Source organism: Puma concolor, chromosome B4 (assembly GCF_028749965.1).
Source record: "Puma concolor isolate L17-30 chromosome B4, mPumCon1.1.hap2, whole genome shotgun sequence".
Classification (NCBI taxonomy): Eukaryota; Metazoa; Chordata; class Mammalia; order Carnivora; family Felidae; genus Puma; species Puma concolor.
The window spans coordinates 16,237,537-16,258,567 of record NC_141673.1 but is presented as its reverse complement, the minus strand read 5'-3'; the positions used below and the strand labels follow the sequence as shown (position 1 = coordinate 16,258,567).

Sequence of the window (21,031 nt, the reverse complement as noted above, 5' to 3'; positions counted from 1 at the left end):
AAAGGTTTTAATTACAAAATATTTCTGGCATACAAAAATGAATCAAGAAAATGGGGAGATGGAGACATACATGATAAACAAATGTAGCAAAGTGTTCATTGGGCTAAGGTGTACTCACTGGACAATTCTTTCAACTTTTCTGTTGGAATTTTCATAATAAAATGTTGAGAGAGGAAAAGCACTAAGAATAATATCATGAACACCCAAGTAGCCCCTACTTAGCCTAAGAAATCAAACAACATGAGTATGGATATTCTGTCTCCTGGTCGTTTCTTGATACTTTTACTATATGATTATTTTACAGGGTTTCTTAATTTTACATGCAAGTTTTCATACTGTGTATTTTCACTGAAGCTCTTCTTCTTTCAGCATCTCAGTTGAAAGATTCATCTGCACTGATGTGCAGGATTCTAATTTATTCATGTTTATTACTGTTCCGAGGTCCATTGTATGAGCAAGTGACAGCGTCATTATTGCATCCATTATTGATCAGGATGCCAGACCTTTTAGGTGTTTCTGATTTTTTTAGTCATAAGCTATTATGTCCATTCTTTACACGGCTCCATATCACCCTGTATACATATGAAAGGTGGCACCACAGTATGGCATTCTGTGTAGTAAAAAACATGGCCTGTGAAGCTTCAGGCACAGATGGATCCAGGTATTCCAAGTATGTCATCAGGAACCTGTCTGTTACCATGGCTATGCTCCACTTTCTTCTATGCTGGCTTCATTCTCAGGGGTCTCTCCGTATAAGGTGGCCCCTGGTGGCACTGGGCTTATGTCCTGCCAGCTAAGCAACCCCAATAGACAGAGGGCACTCCTTTCTAGAAAGTCCCCGCAGTAGTCAGCAGGTCAGATGATCACCGGTGTTCATCTTGAACAAATCGGACTAGGAAAACGGGATTTCTCATTGGCCAAAACTGGGTCATGTGCTTGTGATGGTCATTCTTCTCTGAGCCAAATGGACTCAGAGTGGGGTAGAGGTGATTCTCTAGAGAAAACTAGGGGAATTATTACCAAAGGATGACTGGATGCTGGGCAGACCGCAACCGAGGTGCAGGACTTCGTCAGTCCCTCCCACAGGCACATGTCACACTACATGTGATTACGTACCGTGTCCCCCGTTTGTCTGGGACCCACATCTTTCATCCCGCCTCCCAGAGGAGATGCAGCTCATACCCAGCACATAATAGTCACTCGCAGAACCAATCCCTTGACCAAAGTCAGCCTGAGGAGGGGCAAAGGCAGTCGAACCCTCTGCCTCTGTGGTTTTCATCTTCTCTCCTGTGGACCCAGCCTGAGAGGCGAGCGGAAGAACCTGCACACCATGCTGCACCCTCCCTTTTCTCTCGGAGTCACTGAGCGGCAAGATGGAGATCCCAGAATGCACTGTCCAGTTCAAAAGTCCACGTGTACTCAAACATCTGCTGGCTATTGAACACCTATGTGCCACACAATTTTCTATATCCAGCAGGGGCAAGATTTATCAGAATAGGAATGTGTCCAGCCTTCTGTGACTATACTAAGAACAGGTGTACATTTTAATAGGGTGGATTTTATGGTACGTGAATTATATCTTAATAAATGTGATTTTTTTTAAGGAATACCAAGGGTGATATGGCATGATTTATATGAAATTCATAAATGGGCAAAAGTAGCCTATGGTGATAGCCACCAGAATAGTAGCTATCTTTGGGGGTTATTGACTGCAGGGCACAGGAAGTTTCTGGAGTGCTGGAAATGTTGTATACCTTGATCTGGTAGTTCGTATGTGATGCGACATGTGGAGAGCTTCATTCAGCTGCGTACTTCAGACGTGCATGCCCGAAACTGCCTGAAAGCACGCACGTCGTCCTTCAATGAAAAGTAAACTCCCCCAAATGCTAGGTGTTTTTAAGTGGACGAAAGAAACCAATCTACAGTAGTAGTTCAGAGCACAGGTTTTTAACTTAGACCACTGGGTTCTAAATCTGTCCACTTACCAGCTGTAACTAGTAAGTATCTGGAACAAGATACCTAACCTCGCTATGCCTCAGTTTCTCCACCTGGAAAATGGGGATAACAATAGTACTTTCCTTAATGACTGCTGTAACAGTTGAATGAGTTTGTCCTTACATACCCTCAGAACACTGGTTCTGAGTAAGTACTCAATAAATGTTTGTTATTTTTATTGTGACTGATGTGGGCGAAGCACAGTGATATCATTGTGGATGCAGAGATAAAAGACACAACCCGGTCATCTGTGGAGTGCAACATCCAGTGGGAAGACAGACAAAAAAGCAGTCACAATGCAGAGGGAGGAGCCCTTTCATAGCGAGGAGCCTGGAACGTAAGAGCCTGTAGGAAAATCTCCCAAATTCAGCCTGGGGTTCAGGTGCAGGGAGGTGGGGAGCTCTGAGTAGAAGAAGAGTGTGCAAAGGCACTGAGGTGAGGAATGGCTCCATTGATCGGTGCACCTACCAGCAGAGTACATGAAAGATAGGCTGGATGGCAGGGAGAGAGCAGTCAGAAAGCTCTTTCTCAGCCACACCAGGGAGCTGGAATTTCCCTCCTGTAGCCAAAGAGAAGACACTGAAGGATTTAGTGGAGAAGGGTCATAGGCAGATGTGCTTTTGAGAAAGATCACGCTGGTCACCCATAGGGAATTCCTTGAATGGGAGCCAGGCTGGAGACAGAGAGGCCACTTGAGCTCTTCCTGTCCCTCAGGACATGTACCACCATTTGCACACTTATATCCATTTCCTTCCGTATTTACTGTTGGTCTCCTCCCAACTGGATCATGAGAATCCTGAAAGCAGGAAGCCTATCTTTTTTTTTTTTTTAAGAGAGAGAGAGAGAGAGAGAGAGAGCGAGCAAGTGGGAGAGGGGCAGAGAGAGAGGGAGACAGAATCTCAGAATCCCAAGCAGGCTCCACGCTGGCAGCACAGATCATGACCTGAGCCGAAGTCAAGAGTCAGATACTTAACCGACTGAGCCACCCAGGTGCCCCAGAAGCCTGTCTGTCTTGTTCTCAGTCATCTCCTTGGTGTCTGGCAGAGAGCCGTCCGTACTCTCTGAAAGTTGTTGAATGACTACTGAATGCACACCTGATGTTCCTGTTTCCAGTTAATAGGCAGGGGTGCAGTGAAGGCCCTGCTGGAATTCAGACATCATCCGGTGATGGAGTGGAGAGGAGGCTAGGAGAAGTGGGATGGGGCGGCTGTGTCAGGGCTTCAACAGGAGTGGATGTGGAGAGGCAGGGAGACAGGGATCCCCTGAGCTTCTAGCTCAAGCAATTGCAGGGAGCAGTGGCCCCACTTACTCCTGGGGGAAATCATGACTTCTGTTTGGAACCCACAAGATGTCTGGTGGGGGGGGGTGCCCAAATGTTACTGGAAAAACAGATCGATGATTTGGAGGCATGCTTTGAGGAGGACACAGGGTGATTTCAAAGTATTAACCACTGGTAAAGCATGGGTGCCCGCTCATCAGAAATAATGCCGTCATGGGGCTGGTTCCTCAGGACCCTGCTGTGCCAGGGTGTTAACCTATTCATTGCTGGACTGTATGCCTAGCGGTCCCTAGAGAGAGAATTGAGAGCTCAGGGCCACAGCTATTTACCAAGCAGCACAGAGCTATTTCAGTCTTTTAGCTTTAGGTATGACTGCGCATGAGCGAGCCCCCAGAGCCCTCACTGTGTACCAGATGCTGTGCTAAGCTATACCCTCTCCCCCCGTGCCTTCATCCCGCCGTCACAACCACCCTGTGAGTCATCCTTCCCATTCTCAGGGATCAGTGTGCTGACAGTCTTGCCTGGGGAATTTCACCGCAGCCTCTTACCCTGGTGCTGGATCATCTGCAGTCTAATCGATACCGTCAATAACTTGTGCCTATTCCCTGTACAAAGGCTAGTAGGGCAACCGGTTTACTGAAGGTGAGAACCTCTACCCATGAAGGCATTCCAAGAGACTTCCCACTGGCCTGTGGGAACCCTGTTCTAACCATCCCAGCTGAACCCAGGCAGAACTAGGCAATTCCCCTCTGCGCCCCAACATACCTGCTATAGCACCTGTAATTCCCTGGGATGTCTACCAGTTTACATGCCCATCGCCCCCATTGAGCTGTAGGCCCTTTGGCCTATAGGCCCGGATCCAGACAAGGATCCGGTCACGTGCATCCTGAATTCACGTAGCAGAACGTCTAGCTGTGGGGTCAGTAATGTTCACTGAAGGAATGAGCAGGCATGTGAGCAAGACTGAATTGTGATTGCTGTCTGGGATAAAATCTGCCTCCAGCTGCCCCACCATCAGGAGTATGTGAATTTATAATACATTTTTTATTTTCACCACCTGAATTTAAATTCGGTTACTTCTCTGACCCTTTGTAGAGGTTTTCTACTACAATATTAAATAAGCATCTATTAAACCACTACACGGTCTGAGATTAAAGACTGAAGAAATGATGGCAAGAGGAAGATGAAGAAAATGCCTGATACAAGCGACCAACCTGAAAAGAAACCAGGACTTAATTTTCTCCACGCATGGAAATTCAGCACTGTCCCCAAATGAAGGCAAAACTAGTTATTAAACTAGTTATACCTTGCAACTCTTCTGTTTTAAAATAAAATCACAAACTCTTCTATTTTAAAATAAAACTACAAACTGGGGTGCCGGGGTGGCTTAGTCAGTTGAGCGCCCAACTCTTGATTTCAGCTCAGGTCACGATCCCAGGGTCGTGGATGGAGCCCTGCATGAGGCTCCGCATGGAGCATAGAGCCTGCCTAAGAGTCTCTCTCTGCCTCTACTACTCATGCTGTCTCTAAAAAAAAAATAATAAATTAAATTACAAATTATTTCTAACACCCATAAAGGGTCCATCCTGATTTGCAAACTGCTTTGGAAAAGCATCAGCAGAGTTGATGCTGTGCTGCCTGAGACCCAGAATGACTGACAAAGAAGTTCAGGGAGGAGGGGACCTCCAGGCAGAAAGGACAAGAGACCACATAGGCACTCAGGTCCTCATCTCCCTCTGTACCCTGGGTGGAAGAGAAAGGAGCCCCTGCAGCCCCTGGTTCTGCAACAGCAGCTACACGGGTCAGCTGGCCCTGCACTGGTGCTGGTGGGGGGTGGCGTTCACAGGTTGAGAGCAGGACTGGGTTCAAATCCCAGCCCTACCACTTCCTAGCTAATGATCTTATGTGATGCTTCCCAGCCTGCTGCTCCTCTGTCAAATGGGGAACGATACTGTCTGCCTTCGGGGAGTTTAAAAGGAAGAAACAGGGACCTGTTAAGGGCTTGGCATGATGCACAGCACACAGGTACTCCATAAACAGCATCCGATATTAGGTGGGAGGTGGAGAGCAACCTGGGAAGGAAACACGGGGGCTGAAGGTCACTAAGATGGTCTAAGACTGTGGTTGTCAGGCCTGGCTGCACTTTACAATCCGACGGGGGCCTCGGAAATGCTAGTGCCAGCCCTCTTTACACATACCATTGAATCAGAATCCCAGGGGGCAGGCCCAGGGTTGGTTTCAAGTTCCCAGAAGATTCTATCAGGGAGTTGGGGTTAAGACCCTCTGCTGTGACTAAAAGAGTCAAGCAGTGACCTACAACCAAACCTGCTAACAGTCGATCAAAAGTTATGTGCCCAGGCCTAAGAATGAAGCAATCTTGGTTTCAGAATTGAAACAAAGCCTTACAACTGAAAACATCCCTATCTTTCTAATTAGTGTATCAGAACTGCTAAATCCTCAGAAAGCAACCACTCCAGAAAAGTCATAACAAAGCTCAAGTGTTTATTAAGAATTAAAAATACTGTAAATAAGCCATACAGTTCATTTCACAGTAAACTAAACAAACCTTTTTTTTTCTCTGAATTTTTTTTTTCCTTTTTTCTTTTCTGAAGGGCAAGACAGCCATTAAAGAACAGTACAGCTCGAAGGTAAAGGGAAATAGCAAAAAACTACAGAAAATGCATACCTTCCTCACTGACAGATGGGGGTCTGCCCTGACAGCAAACCTCTTCGTGGACACTGTGGTAAAATAAAAACACTTGGCCTCCATTCCCTGGGGAGACGGCCCAGGCCTTTGTGGACAGCTCTCAGACACATTTCCCGAAAGAATCCAAGGAGTCCCCTTTCTCGGGATTCTCAACCTGTGCATTATTTGGGGACCCTACCAAGGGATGACACAGGTTGGCCACGGGGGAACTCCGTGGGGCGTTGTGCCTTCACATTCAGAACCATCTGGATTCTTTGCATAGTTACCTTTGAGATCACGGGATGATTCAGGAATGGAAGACACCCCACGCCACTGGAGGTGACCATCAAGTCAAGCAGCTGGTTCTTTTCAACCTAAAGCCCGAGGGGCTTGCTCCCCTCCCAATGGAGAGCTGACACTTGTGAATTTTAGCCAGTTTAAAGTGGAAGACGAGAAGTGAGTGACAGCTCATGAAAACTTCGGCCAGAAATATTAAAAAAAAAAAAAAAGGAAAAGCAATTTTCCTTAAAGACAATTAGAAAGAAAAGTGCCTCCTCCCCCCACTTTTTTTCCTTGAAATCTGCCAGCCAGGCAGGGTTTTCTGAGGTTACAGTTAATCTGCTTCTGTTAATCCTCAGTTGAAGCCATTCTTCTCTGACACGAGAAACATCCCTTCTAAAAGGCACCCCTGATTTGCAGGGGCTGGGCCTTCGGCAAACCAACCAAAAGCAGAAGCAGAAAACTTGAGAAACCAATGGTGTGTGGTAATGATCGTAAATAAATTAAGCAGGCATGAGAATAGAAAATGCCTTGGTGTTCGGGGGGGTGTCCACTGCTTTTTAAGAGGGGACAAGAACATGGTGGGGGGGGCGGGACACGTGGGAGAAAACAACACAGTTTTTGGTCATGAGAAACTGGACTTTAAATCCGCGCCCTGCAGACACAACTCGCTTAGACTTTTTCATGAATCTTTTCCACTTTCACAAACAACCTATCCAGGTCATTCCTCAGGTCATCTAGCAAGCCCCTGGCTGATTCCAAGTTGTTCTCGTTGGTTTCTATTTTCACCGAGTAGGCGACCAAACTGTCCACGGCAGTCCTGAGCATCCTCAAGTCTGATTCCACTTGGCTGACTGAGGCTTTGAGGTTGTCTAGAGAAGAGAGTCTGTCCAGGAAGTCCTGAGGAGGCAAGGGGGCCGCCCGGGCCGGGTCCCGCCCCAGCAGCGTGTGCACCTGCTCTTGCACCTTCTGGAGAGCCTCCACAGTGCTGGGGAGCTCGCCCATGCTTCTCTTCAGCTCCTCCACGTCGCCGTAGAGCGAGAGCTGGGCCTCGCCCAGGCTCCTCACCGTGCTGGCCAGGCCGCCCGCGTCATCCTCCGAGGGGCCCAGGCTGGCCACGCGCTCCTGCAGGGCGGCCAGGCGCCGCTCCTGCTCCTCGCTCTTGGCCAGCAGGGCCTCTAGGCTCTCGCTGTGCCGCGCAGAGGCCGTCTGCACGGCATCCACTCTGTCTTCCACGGTTTGGAGCCTGGAGTCCAATCCCTGACTCTTTTCCTGGAGCGCTTCTAAGGCATCAGAGTTTTTGTAAACCCCTTCTTCCGGCCTGAGGGCCTCAGTTTCCAGGTGGCGCAGCTCCTCCTTGAGTCTCCTGATCTCCTCAGGGAGGCGGGAGGTGGCCTCCTCCGACTGGAGAACCTTCTCCGTGAGGGCCTGCAAGGTGAGGTGCTCCGAATTGGCTGCCTCCTGGAATTTCTGCTGCTCCTGTTTGAGGCTCACCAGCTCCTTGACCTCTGTGTAGACGTCAGATTCCAAGGTCTGGAGGGTGCTTCTCAAGGCCTCGATGTCCTTCTCTCTGGACTTCACAGAGGACTGGATTTCCTTCACAACTTCCTTCAAGGCTTTCAGATCCTGCTTGTACCCCTCGGAATTTTCCAGAGAGGCGACCTTTGCCTTCACATCGTTGATTTCCTTCTGGCTCCTCTTCTGGACGTCGGTAAAGATGGCAATGTTGTCGTTGATGGACTTGGTGAGTTCTGTCAGCCTTTCCTCCACCGTGTTCTCGAGAGACGTGAAGTCCCGCTCCCGGGCATCCTTCACCACGTGGATGCCATCAGAGAGGTCTTTGAGAATCTCATTCTGGAGCTTCTGCAGAACCTCACTGATCCGGTTAATCTCACTCTCCCCTTGCTTCACAGCTTTCTCCGTGAGGTCTTGTTTATGCTGGGAGCTCCTCAAGATGGACTCAAAAGTCCCAAATGTAGCTTGAAGAGACAGCACCTGCAACCAAAATCCAGATGTTAACTACTGAGAAGAGCTGAGAAGTTTTATGCAACAGGCTATATTTCTTTTTGTCTGCCCAGCTTCCAGGTCCCTCTTCTGGAACAGAACGATAATTGTCCTTGGAGAAACTTCCTTCCACGCATAGTCCACATGGTGCGGGGGCCAACCTGAAGGCCCGTTCCAAGTGCTCCAGAGATGGTTTGTAACCAGCCTGACCAATCGGCACTTTCTGTCTACCTACCCCTCCTTCCCTTCCAAAGCCACAGTGATTAGCCCAGGGATGGGCATGTGGCCTAAGGCAGGCCAGCAAGTCAATTCCACGACTTCTGTTAAAACTACTAGTAAAGAGGGGCGCCTGGGTGGCGCAGTCGGTTAAGCGTCCGACTTCAGCCAGGTCACGATCTCGCGGTCCGTGAGTTCGAGCCCCGCGTCGGGCTCTGGGCTGATGGCTCAGAGCCTGGAGCCTGTTTCCGATTCTGTGTCTCCCTCTCTCTCTGCCCCTCCCCTGTTCATGCTCTGTCTCTCTCTGTCCCAAAAATAAATAAAAATGTTGAAAAAAAAAAATTAAAAAAAAAAAAAACTACTAGTAAAGAGAGGCACCTGGGTGGCTCAGTCGGTTAGGTGTTTGACTCTTGATTTCGGCTCAGGCCATGATCTCAGTTTGTGAGATAGAGCCCTTCCGGCTCTGCACTGACAGTGCAAAGCCTGTTTGGGATTCTCTCTCTCCTTCTCTCTGCCCCGCCCCAATTCACACGCACTCTCTCTGTCTCTCTCTCTCTCTCAAAATAAATAAATAAACTTAAAAAAAAAAAAAAAAAACAGTGGTAAAGAAAGCCTTTTTCCGCTGGGATTGCTAGCCATAGGATGAGGAAAGCCTGGAGAGGCTCAGACCACACACAAAGTAGGCCAGTTTATGAGTCAAGGAAGGCAGAACTAGAGACAGCAAGTTCAAGTTCTGAAGACACAATCTGAATCTCTGAATACAGCTACACGTTTAGGAGTCTGCTTTTGAACTTCTTAGTTTAAGCCAATAAATTCTCTCTCTCTCTCTCTCTCTCTCTCTCACCCTCCCTCCCCCTTTCAGCCAGTTAGGCTGAGTTTCTGGCTCTTGGAACTGAGTCTTGCAACTTATCACAGGAAAAAAGCGGAGGCACATGGGAGACAGTGGGCTGGGAGGCAAGAGACGACGGCACAGGCACCTTCTAGCTGGGGGTCCTGACCAAGTCACTGTCCTCACCCGAAAAAATGATTGTGGATCAGGTGATTCCTAAGCATTCTCAGACTTTGTGAGCACATTATGATCCCATGTGTCACAACACACTCGTTCTAAATAAATTCTCCCCTAAACAAAGTCTGACCTGGGAGCCACTCCAGGGAGCGGTTTCATGCACCAAGACTGACCACGTAAGGACCACTGACCGGGGCTTCATCCTGACGTGGTGCAAAGTGCCACCCAGGACACTTTATTGCAAAAAAAGAAAAAAAAAAAAGGAATCTGAATCTCTCAAGTCTCCAGTTCTAACCACCAATTCACAGGAAACGTGCAAGAGGAAAACACACCATGAGGATGCAATCAGCCAAACCCACAACAGATCACCAGGACCTTCAATAATTAAATGGCATTTTTAAAGGCAGAAAGACAGGAAACTGTTACACATTAAAAGAAATTTAGGATATTTATCATCCAAATGTAATGTGTGGACTTGTACGGATCCTGATTCAAACAAAGCAAGACGTTTTTGAGAGAGTCAGGGAAATCGGATTTTGAACTGGGTATCAGATGAGAATCAAGAATGACCAGTAACTTTGTCAGGTATGATATACTGTGCTTTGCCAAAAGGAAAGGGGAAAGAAGGAGCTCTTATTTGTTAGAAATAAATCCTAAAATACTCTAGGGGAACTAATGTGTCAGTCAAAATTAGATCCTGGTTCCACATCCACCGCGTCTGCCAGAGCAACGTGGGCCTTTCAGAGGGCTTAGACCTGAACTGCCAGCTTTTTCTGCAGGCTCTCACCTGCCTGTGTCCACTGGATCTTCTGAGTAAGGACAGGCCAGCCTTTCTGCCCAGCCTACGGTCACTCAGCAGACCTGGGCTATTTCCCAACGCCCAGAGCATCTGAGAACGAGAGAGACCAGGGAGACAGCCGACAAGGGGTGGAAGAGACGGCTTCAGCGTCACCTTGCTCTGACTCCAGCCCAAAAACGACAAAACAAAATGGGAGGGAAGGGGTGGGGAAAAAATGAAACGAGAAGAGCAAAAGAATGAGCATTATTATTTTTTTTTTTAATTTTTTTTTTTTCAACGTTTTTATTTATTTTTGGGACAGAGAGAGACAGAGCATGAACGGGGGAGGGGCAGAGAGAGAGGGAGACACAGAATCGGAAACAGGCTCCAGGCTCTGAGCCATCAGCCCAGAGCCCGACGCGGGGCTCGAACCCACGGACCGCGAGATCGTGACCTGGATGAAGTCGGACGCTTAACTGACTGCGCCATCCAGGCGCCCCAAGAATGAGCATTATTAAAACTGGGGTTCATTACATTGATCTCTTCTGTTTATGCCTAAATACCTCCACGGTAAGAAGTTAAAACATAAAATAGCATGGGCTTCTGGAACCAGACTGCCTATGTTCAAATCTTAGCTTGGACACTTCCTAGCTGTGTGATCTTGGGCAAGTTATTTAGCACACCTGTGCCTTAGTTTCCTCGGCTGTTGGATGGGAACAAAAATAGCACCTGACTCATAGGCTCGTTTTGCAAGGATTAAGTGAATTAATATACACATAGAGCTTCAATTGTGCCTAACACATAGTAAATGATCAACAAACAGCAGATATGGTCTTCATTATTGTTTAATCTTTCTTCTGGAAGTAGCTCAGAAGTCTGGAGATTCTGAGACCATCCTTAGCCCAATGCCAAAGGGAAACACTATAGAAATGAGAACAGGACACCTGGGTTCTAGCCCCAGCCCCACTTATAACCAGCTCTGTGAGCACAAATAAGTCACATTCACTTTCCAGGTCCCAAGCTCCTCGTCTATTAACAAATAGGTTTCTAAAGTCCCTTGTGGCTTCCAACGGTCTGTGATTTTAACACAGATTAGAATCCAGTTCTCAGGGATTCCAGAATACTAGACAATTTCCCTGTTAAACCAAATATGACCTGAGCCATAAAGGGCACTTTGAGAAGGTACGGAAGAGAGATCACCTCTGAAACTAAGTTATTCAATCACAGTACCTGCCGGTTCTACACAGCACTCAGAAAAGAGGCATGAACGGGTGAGCACAGTACCTGCAACGTAGCAGGCGTTCATTCAGTGTTTTCAGTGTTTTCTGAATGAATCAGGATTTAATTAATTAATCGAGCAAAGCCTGATGAAGAAGGAGCTGGTCCATTTCCCCTCTGATCCCTGTCACCCCTAACCTGGGCTGACTCTTTGCAAATGGCCAGGAAGCGGACTAGATCAGAAATCATGGAGGAAACCAAACACCCCAACCTCCAACACTATAAAAAGAACACAGAAATCGTCCCCCCTCCCGATGGTGCTGTGCGCTGTTCATCTTTACATGCAAAGACCCCATTATAATCAATATGCAATGATGCATCTGTTCCCCCAACATATGCGGGGTGCTCACTACACGGTGGGCAAGACACCAGAGAAAAGTAATGGCTAGAACAGGATCCCTGCGCTCAAGGAGCTCACAGCACGAGGGGAGACGGTGGTAGCTGACCTTCAACGAGGCACTTACTGTGTACCGAAAACTATGCAAAGTACTTCCGAGACATCATCTCATTCCACCCTCGTAATAACCTCCTGAGTTGGTGGTTCCCACTGATCTCCAGTTTACAAATGAGGAGACTGGGAAGCGGTCATGATGAGCATCAAACTCCCAGAATGGGTGACTTCACCACTGAGCTCTTAACCTCCAGGGATGAGCCAGAGCAGAGGCGTGTCCCAAGTGCACCGAGGGCTCAGACGCTGCCTCCGCCAGAAGCCCGGACTCCTGCAGAGTCAAAATGAGAAACAAAGAAATACAACCAGAGGACTCCATCTTCTACAAACAGCTGCTCCTCTCATCCAGCTGTCCCTCGGAGGCCCGTTCCTGCAAGCACCTTACGCCACCCCGGATCTGCCAGGGCAACACTGGCCCTTCAGGGCCTCAGACTGAACTGCCAACATTTCTGAAGTCCCCGCTCAGTCTTCCATGGAAGGACAGACCAGCTTCTCTGCCCAGGCTCCAGGCATCCGGCAGGGCACGTGCAGATGGAGACGAGGTGGGCACCCACTACACAGAGTAGAGGGCTTCAGGTCACACTGCTCTGACTCCAATCCCAGTTCCAATACTTAAGGTCTGCATGTGACCCTGAACGGTAACACGACCGCTCCAGGTCCAGCGGGTCCATCTGTGAAACGGTGCTAATAAAAGGGACCTGCTTCAGAGGGTGGCTGGGAAGCACTTAAAAGGATGCCTAGCCCACAATGGGGCCACCTGGGCGTCTCAGTCGGTTAAGCGTCCAGCTCTTGGGTTCAGTTCAGGTCACGATCTCGCGGTTCCCTGCATCTGGCTCTGTGCTGGCAGCGTGGAGCCTTCTGCCTGCTTGGGATTCTCTCTCTCCCTCTCCCTCTGCTCCTCCCCCACTTGCACTGTCTCTCTCTCTCTCTCTCAAAATAAATAAATAAACTTTAAAATAAAAACGGACGCCTAACCCATACCAAATACTACTTATGAATAATAATATTGCAGGTCTACATTCCTGCAAAGGACCAAACCCCACCCCACACGGAGCATCATACAAAGTTACAAAGGGGCTCACACTTAGGTTGTCAGAGCAGCCAGCACTACTCTCTTCAGAGCAAAGGAACTTCTTCACTGGCCACCTCAGAGGTGCCGACAGAAATGGCCACACACCGTGACAAATCCTAATACTGTTCTGGGCACATTCTGAGTTCCACATCACTGGAAGCAGCTTAGCTGAAGACCTACTACGAACCTGGCAAGGCATGGGAAAGACAACAAGATGAACAAACGGTTGAGGGTGTTGCAGGAGCTAACTGCAGGAGGAACCCTAGACCTGCCACTTACTAGCTGGGAGACCTTGCCGTTACTCTGCCTCCTGGGTCTCACACTCCTCATCTGTGCAAGGGGAGTATCCTAGTGCTCACCTCTTGGAGCTGCTGTGAGGGTCAAAAGACAGGAGTACCCAATAAATACGAGGCATTACATAACAGCTGGCCTACATGCTAAATGAAAAAGAAAGGTCACTGTTTCAAGAGTCTACGGCCAGGTGGATTCTTAAAACTCTGGACAGAGCCCTCCCCTCCCTGTGTAGATGAGAAAACTGAGCCCCAAAGAGGAAAGTCATCTGCATACAGCTTCCATAAGAGGAGAGGTGGGAGCCGGAAGGGAAGGAAAGAGGGAGAGGCAGGGGAGAAGGAGAGAGAAAGAAGCCCAATGTCTTCAACATCGATTCAAGACCTCAATTTCATCTGGGCCTCAGCTTCTCTCCCGTCCTGCTACAGGCCAGGTAGCCACTGCTGTCCCAACATACTCAAGATAGAACCTCCTGCCTGTGTCTTCATTCCTTCTCTCAACAGTTATTGACCACCAGCTAGACCTAGACTGGCACCACCTTGGCCACTGGGCATACGGGCCTAGGCAAACTCTACACACTCTCTCCTTCGGAACTCACACAACGGTGACCCTCAACTGAGACCCACTTATGTGCTGCTTCGCAAAACCAGATTTGTCTACTGTACCTCTGTACCCCCTACAGGGCCAACACGCAGCCCTATCACTATCAGACTTCAATAAATATTGTGATGGATTGGTAAGTGGGTGGATGAAAGAGAGGAAACAGAGGCTAGTGATTATCCTCCAGCAGTCTGTCTACTTCTTAAGAATGACTTGACATTCAGGATAGGCAAAGCAGCGCTGCCTACTTAAATCCCTACAGAAAGTCACCTCCCTTGGCCTGCAGCATTGAGCAGGCTGACTCATTCCAGTTGCTCTGCCAGTCTTAAGAGGAAATTCCTAGTCCTGCATACTCCACAAAAGTCGATAGAAACTTGGCAGGGCAGGCAGCATGCTGGGAAAAAGGAGGCAGCAGTTCCGGGCTCAGAAGTGGTGGCGGGATTTTTTGTTTCGATCATACAACTAACTTTCATTGAGCGGTGACATTAGTGGAGGCCGGAGGAGGAGGTAGGAGGCCAAGAGAGCCGCACTTGGTGTTGAAAAACACAGACAGGGTGGAACGTGAGAAGCTTTATGGTGAAAGCTGGGTCCATCCACACCTGAGAGAGGCCTCTGTGGACCCCCCCACTGGGCAGTGGCCTAGGCATTCTCATGCAGTTTGCCACTCACCAGCTAGGATCTTTATCAATTCACTTAATCTCTCTAAACCTCAATTTTCTGGTCTGGAAAAGGAGTCAAAACCGCTAGTCCTCCCTCCCAGCCAGGGTGGCTATGATGATTAGATAATGAGTAAGCCCTCTTAACATCATGTAAATGTGCCTTGTGATATTACTCACCAGTACCCTCTAGTATTTTGGGCCTTTCCTTTCCTCTAAAGCTGGTATATGGTATTTCAAAGGCCCACATGGAGACATTGGTCCACTAAAAGGCAAGGGGCCTGAAGATATGTAATATTTCATTTGAACTTCACAAATGAATATGATTACTTGTTTCTCCTTCCCCGGGGTCTGGATCTATTAAAACCTGGCTCAGACGTCTCCCACGGGGAGAGCCCAGGTGTGGCCTTGCCCGAGGCTTCCAGGGATGCGCTGGCGTCCCTTCCAACCTCCTTTTCAGATAACTCTGCCCATTCAGCGGTTCCTAATCCAAAAAGAATGGGCTCCCCAGAGCCCGGCGGCTTCCTTACAGGTCACCGCTAATGCCCTGTGACAGGCCCTTGGCCCACCCTGGCTCGTTGGCCTGACCATCCTCGCAGCGGCCCATCCCTCGGGGCCCATTCCTCCGCGGCCATTAACAAAGAGGGTCTGGGGACCGCCCGGGAACGGGGGGGAGGGTGGGGGGAAGGGGGGGACCGGGGACGGGGCATCCCCGGCCGGGGCCGGCCGTGCAGAGGGCCCCGCTCAGGCACCGAGGCCTGGGCAGAGCCAGGGGCCCGGCCGTGGCTCGGGGGCCGCGGATGGGGGCCCGGGGTACCCACCTTCTGCTCGACGCCCTGCAAGCCCTGGCCCAGCTCCTCCCTCTGCCGGGAGAAGTCCTGGTGGCCGCGCCGGACCTGCTGGACCTCCTCCAGGACGTGGTGGACACACCAGCCCGAGAAGGCGGCCGCCGCCACCAGGGCGAGGTAGAAGAGAAAGTTGAGCGCCCGGCCGAGCCTGCGCGAGCAGGACGCCGAGGACGAGGCGGCGGCGGCGGCGGCGGCGGATTTGCCGCCGCGGTGGCCGCCCTTGCCGTGCGCCTGGTTCTGCGGATGCTGCGGCGGGTGCTGCTGCGGGTGCGGCGCGGGCGGCGGCGGCTGCTGCGGCGCCGGCGGCGGCTTCTTCGCCACGTCATCCGCGCCGCCCGACGGGTGGGCGCCCTTCTCCGAGGGGCTCGCGGCGCCGTGGCCGCCCTTGGAGCCCCTTTGTTTGGCCGAGGGCATGGCGGGCGCGGCGGCGGGTGAGGCCGCGGACTGCGAGGCGAGCGAGCGGGGCGCGCGGCCCGGGAACTTCCTCGGGCTCCCCCGGGGCTGGGCGAGCGGCACGCGGGCGCTGCTGGCGTCGGAGCGGCCGAGAGAGAGCCGGCGGGCGGGCGCGCGAGAAAGGAGGCCGGACGAGGGAGGAAGGAGGAGGGGGCCTGCCTCCGCCGCCGCCGCCGCGGCGCCGACCCCGCCTCCCGAGAAGGAAGGCCGGGAGCGCCGAGCCGGGAGAGCCTGCCACGCACGCGGGGGCCGGCACGGCCCCTCCCCCTGCCGCCACGACCCCAAGGAGGGGGCCGAGCCGGGGGGCGGCGCGGCGGGGTCCACGCGGCGGGGGTGGGGTGTCTACGAGGCCCCGGGTGGGAGGGCCGAGGCGAGGGTGGTGGCCGAGCGCGGTCCGGGAAGGCTGGTGGGAGGGGGGCGGGTGTCCCGGCGGGGTCTACGGAGGCCGGGGCAGGCGACTGAAGTGGCCGAGTGGGAGGGGGCAAGAGGCGCGGACGTAGGGAGGGCGGCTGGCCTGGGTCTGCTGAGGCGGGGACCGGGAATCGAGGTGGCCAAAGGGAGGAGCGCAGGGCTGGGTCGACCGGCGGCCGAGACTGGCTACTGAGCAGGGGCCACGAGGGCCCCACGGATAGGCGGCTGAAGTGGCGGTGGCCCAGGAGGATCGGCGGGGAGGAGAGCCGGGGATGAGCTTTTGCCTTGGGCCGAGTTCGAGACCCCCTTCCTTCGACCTATTCCGAAAGAGGAAATGAAGCGGGGGGGGGGGGGGCGGGGGTGCGGAGGGGGGCTCCCGGGAGCCCGGTCCCTGGGAGTGGGAGTAAGGAGGTGGAACGGACACCTCCGGAACTTTGCCCCTGGGAGTTAGGGAAATCCCGCCTCCCCATCCATCCCATCCTCTAAGCCCGCCACGGGGTTGGGCCTTGACTCTTTCCTGGAGATTGAAGGCGGAGGCAGAAGGAGCTGTCGAGAAACCAGTTGGCTCTGCAGAGGCATGTTTAGGGAGAGTTAGCAAAGATTCTTGAACTGCGGGAAGTCTATTCAGGGAAACATCCCACTTAGCATCCCACTTAGCCTGGTCAGTCCATGTCCATGCTGTTTACTTTTTTTTCTGAAGTCCTTTGCACCCCCATTTTCTCTTTAGGGTTCCTGCAGTCTGTCCATAGCCCAACTACGGACGGGCTCTGTGCTGTGCCCTGGGGAAGTCTGCAGGGAGGAAGATGGGGGCTGCCACCCCTAGTCTGGTAGAAAGAAATAAAACACATCTCGGCATTTAACAACTTAAATGTGTACTTAAAACCTCACAAACAGCCTTGTAAGGTAGGATTATTTTACCCCTTTTATAGGAAGGAAACTGAGCCCCCACCCCAGCTGATTGGATCAAGGTCACAGAGCCATGACTTGAACCTGGATCTCTTTCTTCCAGAGCCCATGCTGCTTTGGAGTGGGAAGGAAAGGAGAGGGGGCAGGGAAGTTAAGCAACTTGCCTGCTCTCGCTGAGGCTAGTTGGTGCTGGAGCAAGGACAGAACGCCACTGCTTTCCCCCCTGAAGCTGGTGGCTGCTGTATGCCTGGCACTGTGTGTGCCTGACGGTGCTGTAGGAACAGTTTCCTCTGCCAATTTTGTTTTTAAAATAACATTCCTTGTCCTTAAGGCCTAGTTCAAATGCCACTTCTTTCATGATGCCTTCCCTATAACACCGCCTCTCGTGACACTTAGAGACAGCTAATAGTTGCAAGAAGAGGCATTATATATATTTATATATAATCATATAGTTCAATATAACAAACCTGTGTGGAGGGTCCACTCTGTGCCAGACAGACGTCTACAAACTAGCCTCCCCTCCTCGAGGACAAGAAGCAACCATTGCTTCTACTTCTCTTTGTATCTCACCGTATAAAGTGCTTTCAAAAATCTCTAGTGAACCGATGAACACATGGGCCTGCCCTCAAGGGGCCTGAATTGCATTTGGAGGAATGTGCAGAAACACTTCAAGGGCCAAATTATGTACTTGAAAAAATAAATGTAAAGGGAGCTTGGAAAGCATATCGTGGGGCTGTAGGTACATGGGGAAATCTTCTGGGGCAGAAAGGTCTGAGCAAAGCTGTGAAGAATGGATTTGCATTGAAAGAGAGCAGGGAGGGTATTTCTGTGGCGGAAACGGGGTGAGCCCTGGATCCCGATCTGATATGAAGGGAGTGTGTCACGGTATAGGGAAGAAGAAGAGGAGCTGGGTGGAATGGGTCCAAATTGCAGAGGTCAGTAGAAGCCAGGCAGGCAGGCAGAAGAGGCATAGTAGTGTGGGAGGCCAGAGTAAATTACAGCAGGTTCTGAGCTAGAAATATAATCATCTGCCCCAGACAGAGGAGCACCCACTCCAGCTAAATACAAGGAGTGATAGTAGGACTCTCCTAGTTCAAAAGAGCACATGACCTAGGAGCGGGGAAAGGAGATGGCAGAGACTTACTCATCAGAAGGTGCTAGAAAAGCCTTGTTTAAAAACTGTTTGACTGAGTTCAGCTTGTGTTTAAAACCTCTAGCATGCAAAAAGCAATCCTCCTCCTTCAAGCACTCATCCATTAGGGCAGGGCAATGATAACCTTCAAATGAGCTCTGGGGACCCAGCCCCACCTTGGCCTGGGAGGCAGGAGCGCTGCCCTTTTGACCTTAGTTCTGCCACCTTGAAGAACTTGACCTTGAGAAGTATACTTACCCTTCTCTGTGGATTTCAAGGTCAGCTCTTTGCATCTCTAAAGATCTTTCTTATTCTATTAATTTATTTCCTAGAGAAGAACAGGCATCTGATATCAGAAATAATTGTATATTTTTTTAAGTTGATACAGACCTTAGGCCAGAAAGCATGGAAGGTTTCTCAATTTTCTGCCTCTGCAGAGCACCGGAAGCAAAGCAGGTGGGGGAGGGGAGTGTTACTATTTTCAGCGTTTCCCTCTTCACCCTTTCCTCTGGGAGGCAGTAAAGTATAATAGTTAAGACACAGGCTCCGAGGGGCATCTGGGTGGCTCAGTTGGTTGAGCGTCCAACTCTTGATTTAGGCTCAGGTCATGATCGCCCAGTTCATGGGTTCGAGCCCTCCATGGGGCTCTGCTGCCAGCATGGAGCCCGCTTGGGATACTCTCCCCCTCTCTCTCTAGCCTTTCCCTGCTCGCTGTCTCTCTCTCTATCTTAAAATAAATAAATAAACTTAAAAAAAAAAAAGACACCGGCTCCGAAATAGACTGACTTGGTTTCCAATTCAGCTCCATGACTGACTGGAGAGTGTGACCTTTCTGAACCTCTGTGTCTTCATCTGTGAGAGGTGGGTAATAAAAACGACCTCACCTATTTGCTCTGAGGGTTAAAGGAGATATTAGGCACATAGCAGGGCTCAGTGGCTAATACAACTTGCAGTGTCACTGAGCAAAAGTAGAGCTGTATAGAGCTTCTATGTCTAGATTTCAACCATTTTCTTTCATCACTATTTCTTGGCACCCCCAGCACCACATGTGGCTTATAGACCACAGTCTCTGATGTGTTTGACTTGAGAAAGCAGGCAGTGTTTTCCTCTGAAGCGTGGCTCCACCGTGGTGTTTGGCGAACCCAGAGATCAGTGCGTAGTCGTGGACGTGCATCTTTTAGGGCCAGAAGGCGGCAGCGGTTCTTGGAGATTTCCGTCCTCCTACCCTATTTTCTGAATCAGCACAGCATGCATTTAAAGGAAGTCTCCCTTCTCCTTGCCTCCTGCTTTTGTTTACCTCTATCCCTTGTCCTCTTCTTCCGCCCCTAAAGCATATTGGATGGTCAGGAACGTGGGTGGGGAAGAGGAGGAGGAGCTGGAGACATCTCTTCCTTTCCCCCAGCTTGTGCGAAGACACTTCTGAACACCCTCCGACTGCATGGACCATGCATTCTAAGATAGAGATTTGCAGGCCTGCAGCCCTCTTGGTTGTCTGCATTTTGGTTGGAATGCCTAAGGAGAAAGCCCCTACCACTTACTGTTGATTGCCTCTTGGTTCCAGGTTGACAAGAAGCCCCCTGAGGCTAGGACAGGTGCCTGAGTGCCCTGCAAACAGGGTGTGAGTCAGAGGTGGGGGCCTCCTGCGTAGTTGGCTCTGGAGTGCTAGGACACAGCCTCAGCAGTTCCCACCCTCAGGAGCTCCCCAACTCCAAACGCTCTAGCCCTGTGCCGCAGGGGAGTTCTTTCTTGGAGCTCACAGCACTGTGCATGGCGTATGGACCATAGGCTTCACCTCACTGAGTCCCAGTTTTGTGGAACATAACCGTAGCACCTACCTTATAGAGGCGATGTGAACATTAAGTCGATTTCCTCCTCCACCCCTTCTCCACTCAGTCTCCCTCGTCCCAGCAGGGACATCCATCCAGTTATTTAGGAATCATTCCTTGACTCTCTTTGTCTCTCACCCATCCCCACCCCCAACATCCAGTGCAATATATTAGTAAACCTTGTTGGCTTTACCTTCGAAATACATCCAGCGTCTTCCGCTTCTCACCACCTGCGCCTCTGCCACTGATCCAAGTCGCCACCGGCTCACACTGGCCCCCCTGCCAAAGGACCCGTTGCCCGTGGTCTGTTTTCAAACCAAGAGCCAGAGCAGTCCCTGAAAACAAGCCAGGTCATGTCACAGCTCTCTCTAAAAGCCCCCAATGACGTTTCATGTCAGTCAGAGTAAAAGGCAACATTTTTGCAATGACCTCCACAGCCCCATGATAGGGCTGCTGCTGCCTCTCTGATGTGAACCCCTCTTAGCCCGTGGATCACTGACGTACAGCCACAGCAGCCTCTTTATCACCCCTCAATATGCCAGTATGTTCCTACCATGGGGCCTTCGTAATGTCAGAACCTGCGTCTGATGAACTTTACCCCCAGGTATCCCCATGGTGGTGTCCTCCGTCACCTCAATTTAAATGTCACCTGTAGGTGAGCTCGTGCCCATCTCATGGGCAATAACAACTGCCCCACCTGAGGCACTGTTCGTCTGTCTTCCCCGTTTTTCTCTGACAAACTACATATTTGCTTCTTTATTTATTACCGCCTGCCTCTTCTCATTAGAGTGGAAGTTCCATGCATGAAAACTTTACTTAGCTCACTCTTGTGTCCCCTATTACCTAGAACACAATGTCCGGCACATAGTA

General features: G+C 50.7%; 1 protein-coding gene across 1 annotated transcript; it reads right to left on the bottom strand.

Moving 5' to 3' along the window:
* Positions 1 to 5,756: 5,756 nt before the first annotated feature.
* CKAP4 (cytoskeleton associated protein 4) lies at positions 5,757 to 16,109 on the bottom strand. The gene is made up of 2 exons (XM_025926442.2): positions 15,407 to 16,109; positions 5,757 to 8,234 (listed from the first exon to the last, which is right to left on the bottom strand). The coding sequence occupies exons 1-2, from the start codon at positions 15,845 to 15,847 to the stop codon at positions 6,912 to 6,914; spliced, it is 1,764 nt and encodes a 587-aa protein (XP_025782227.2). The 5' UTR covers positions 15,848 to 16,109; the 3' UTR covers positions 5,757 to 6,911.
* Positions 16,110 to 21,031: the final 4,922 nt, after the last annotated feature.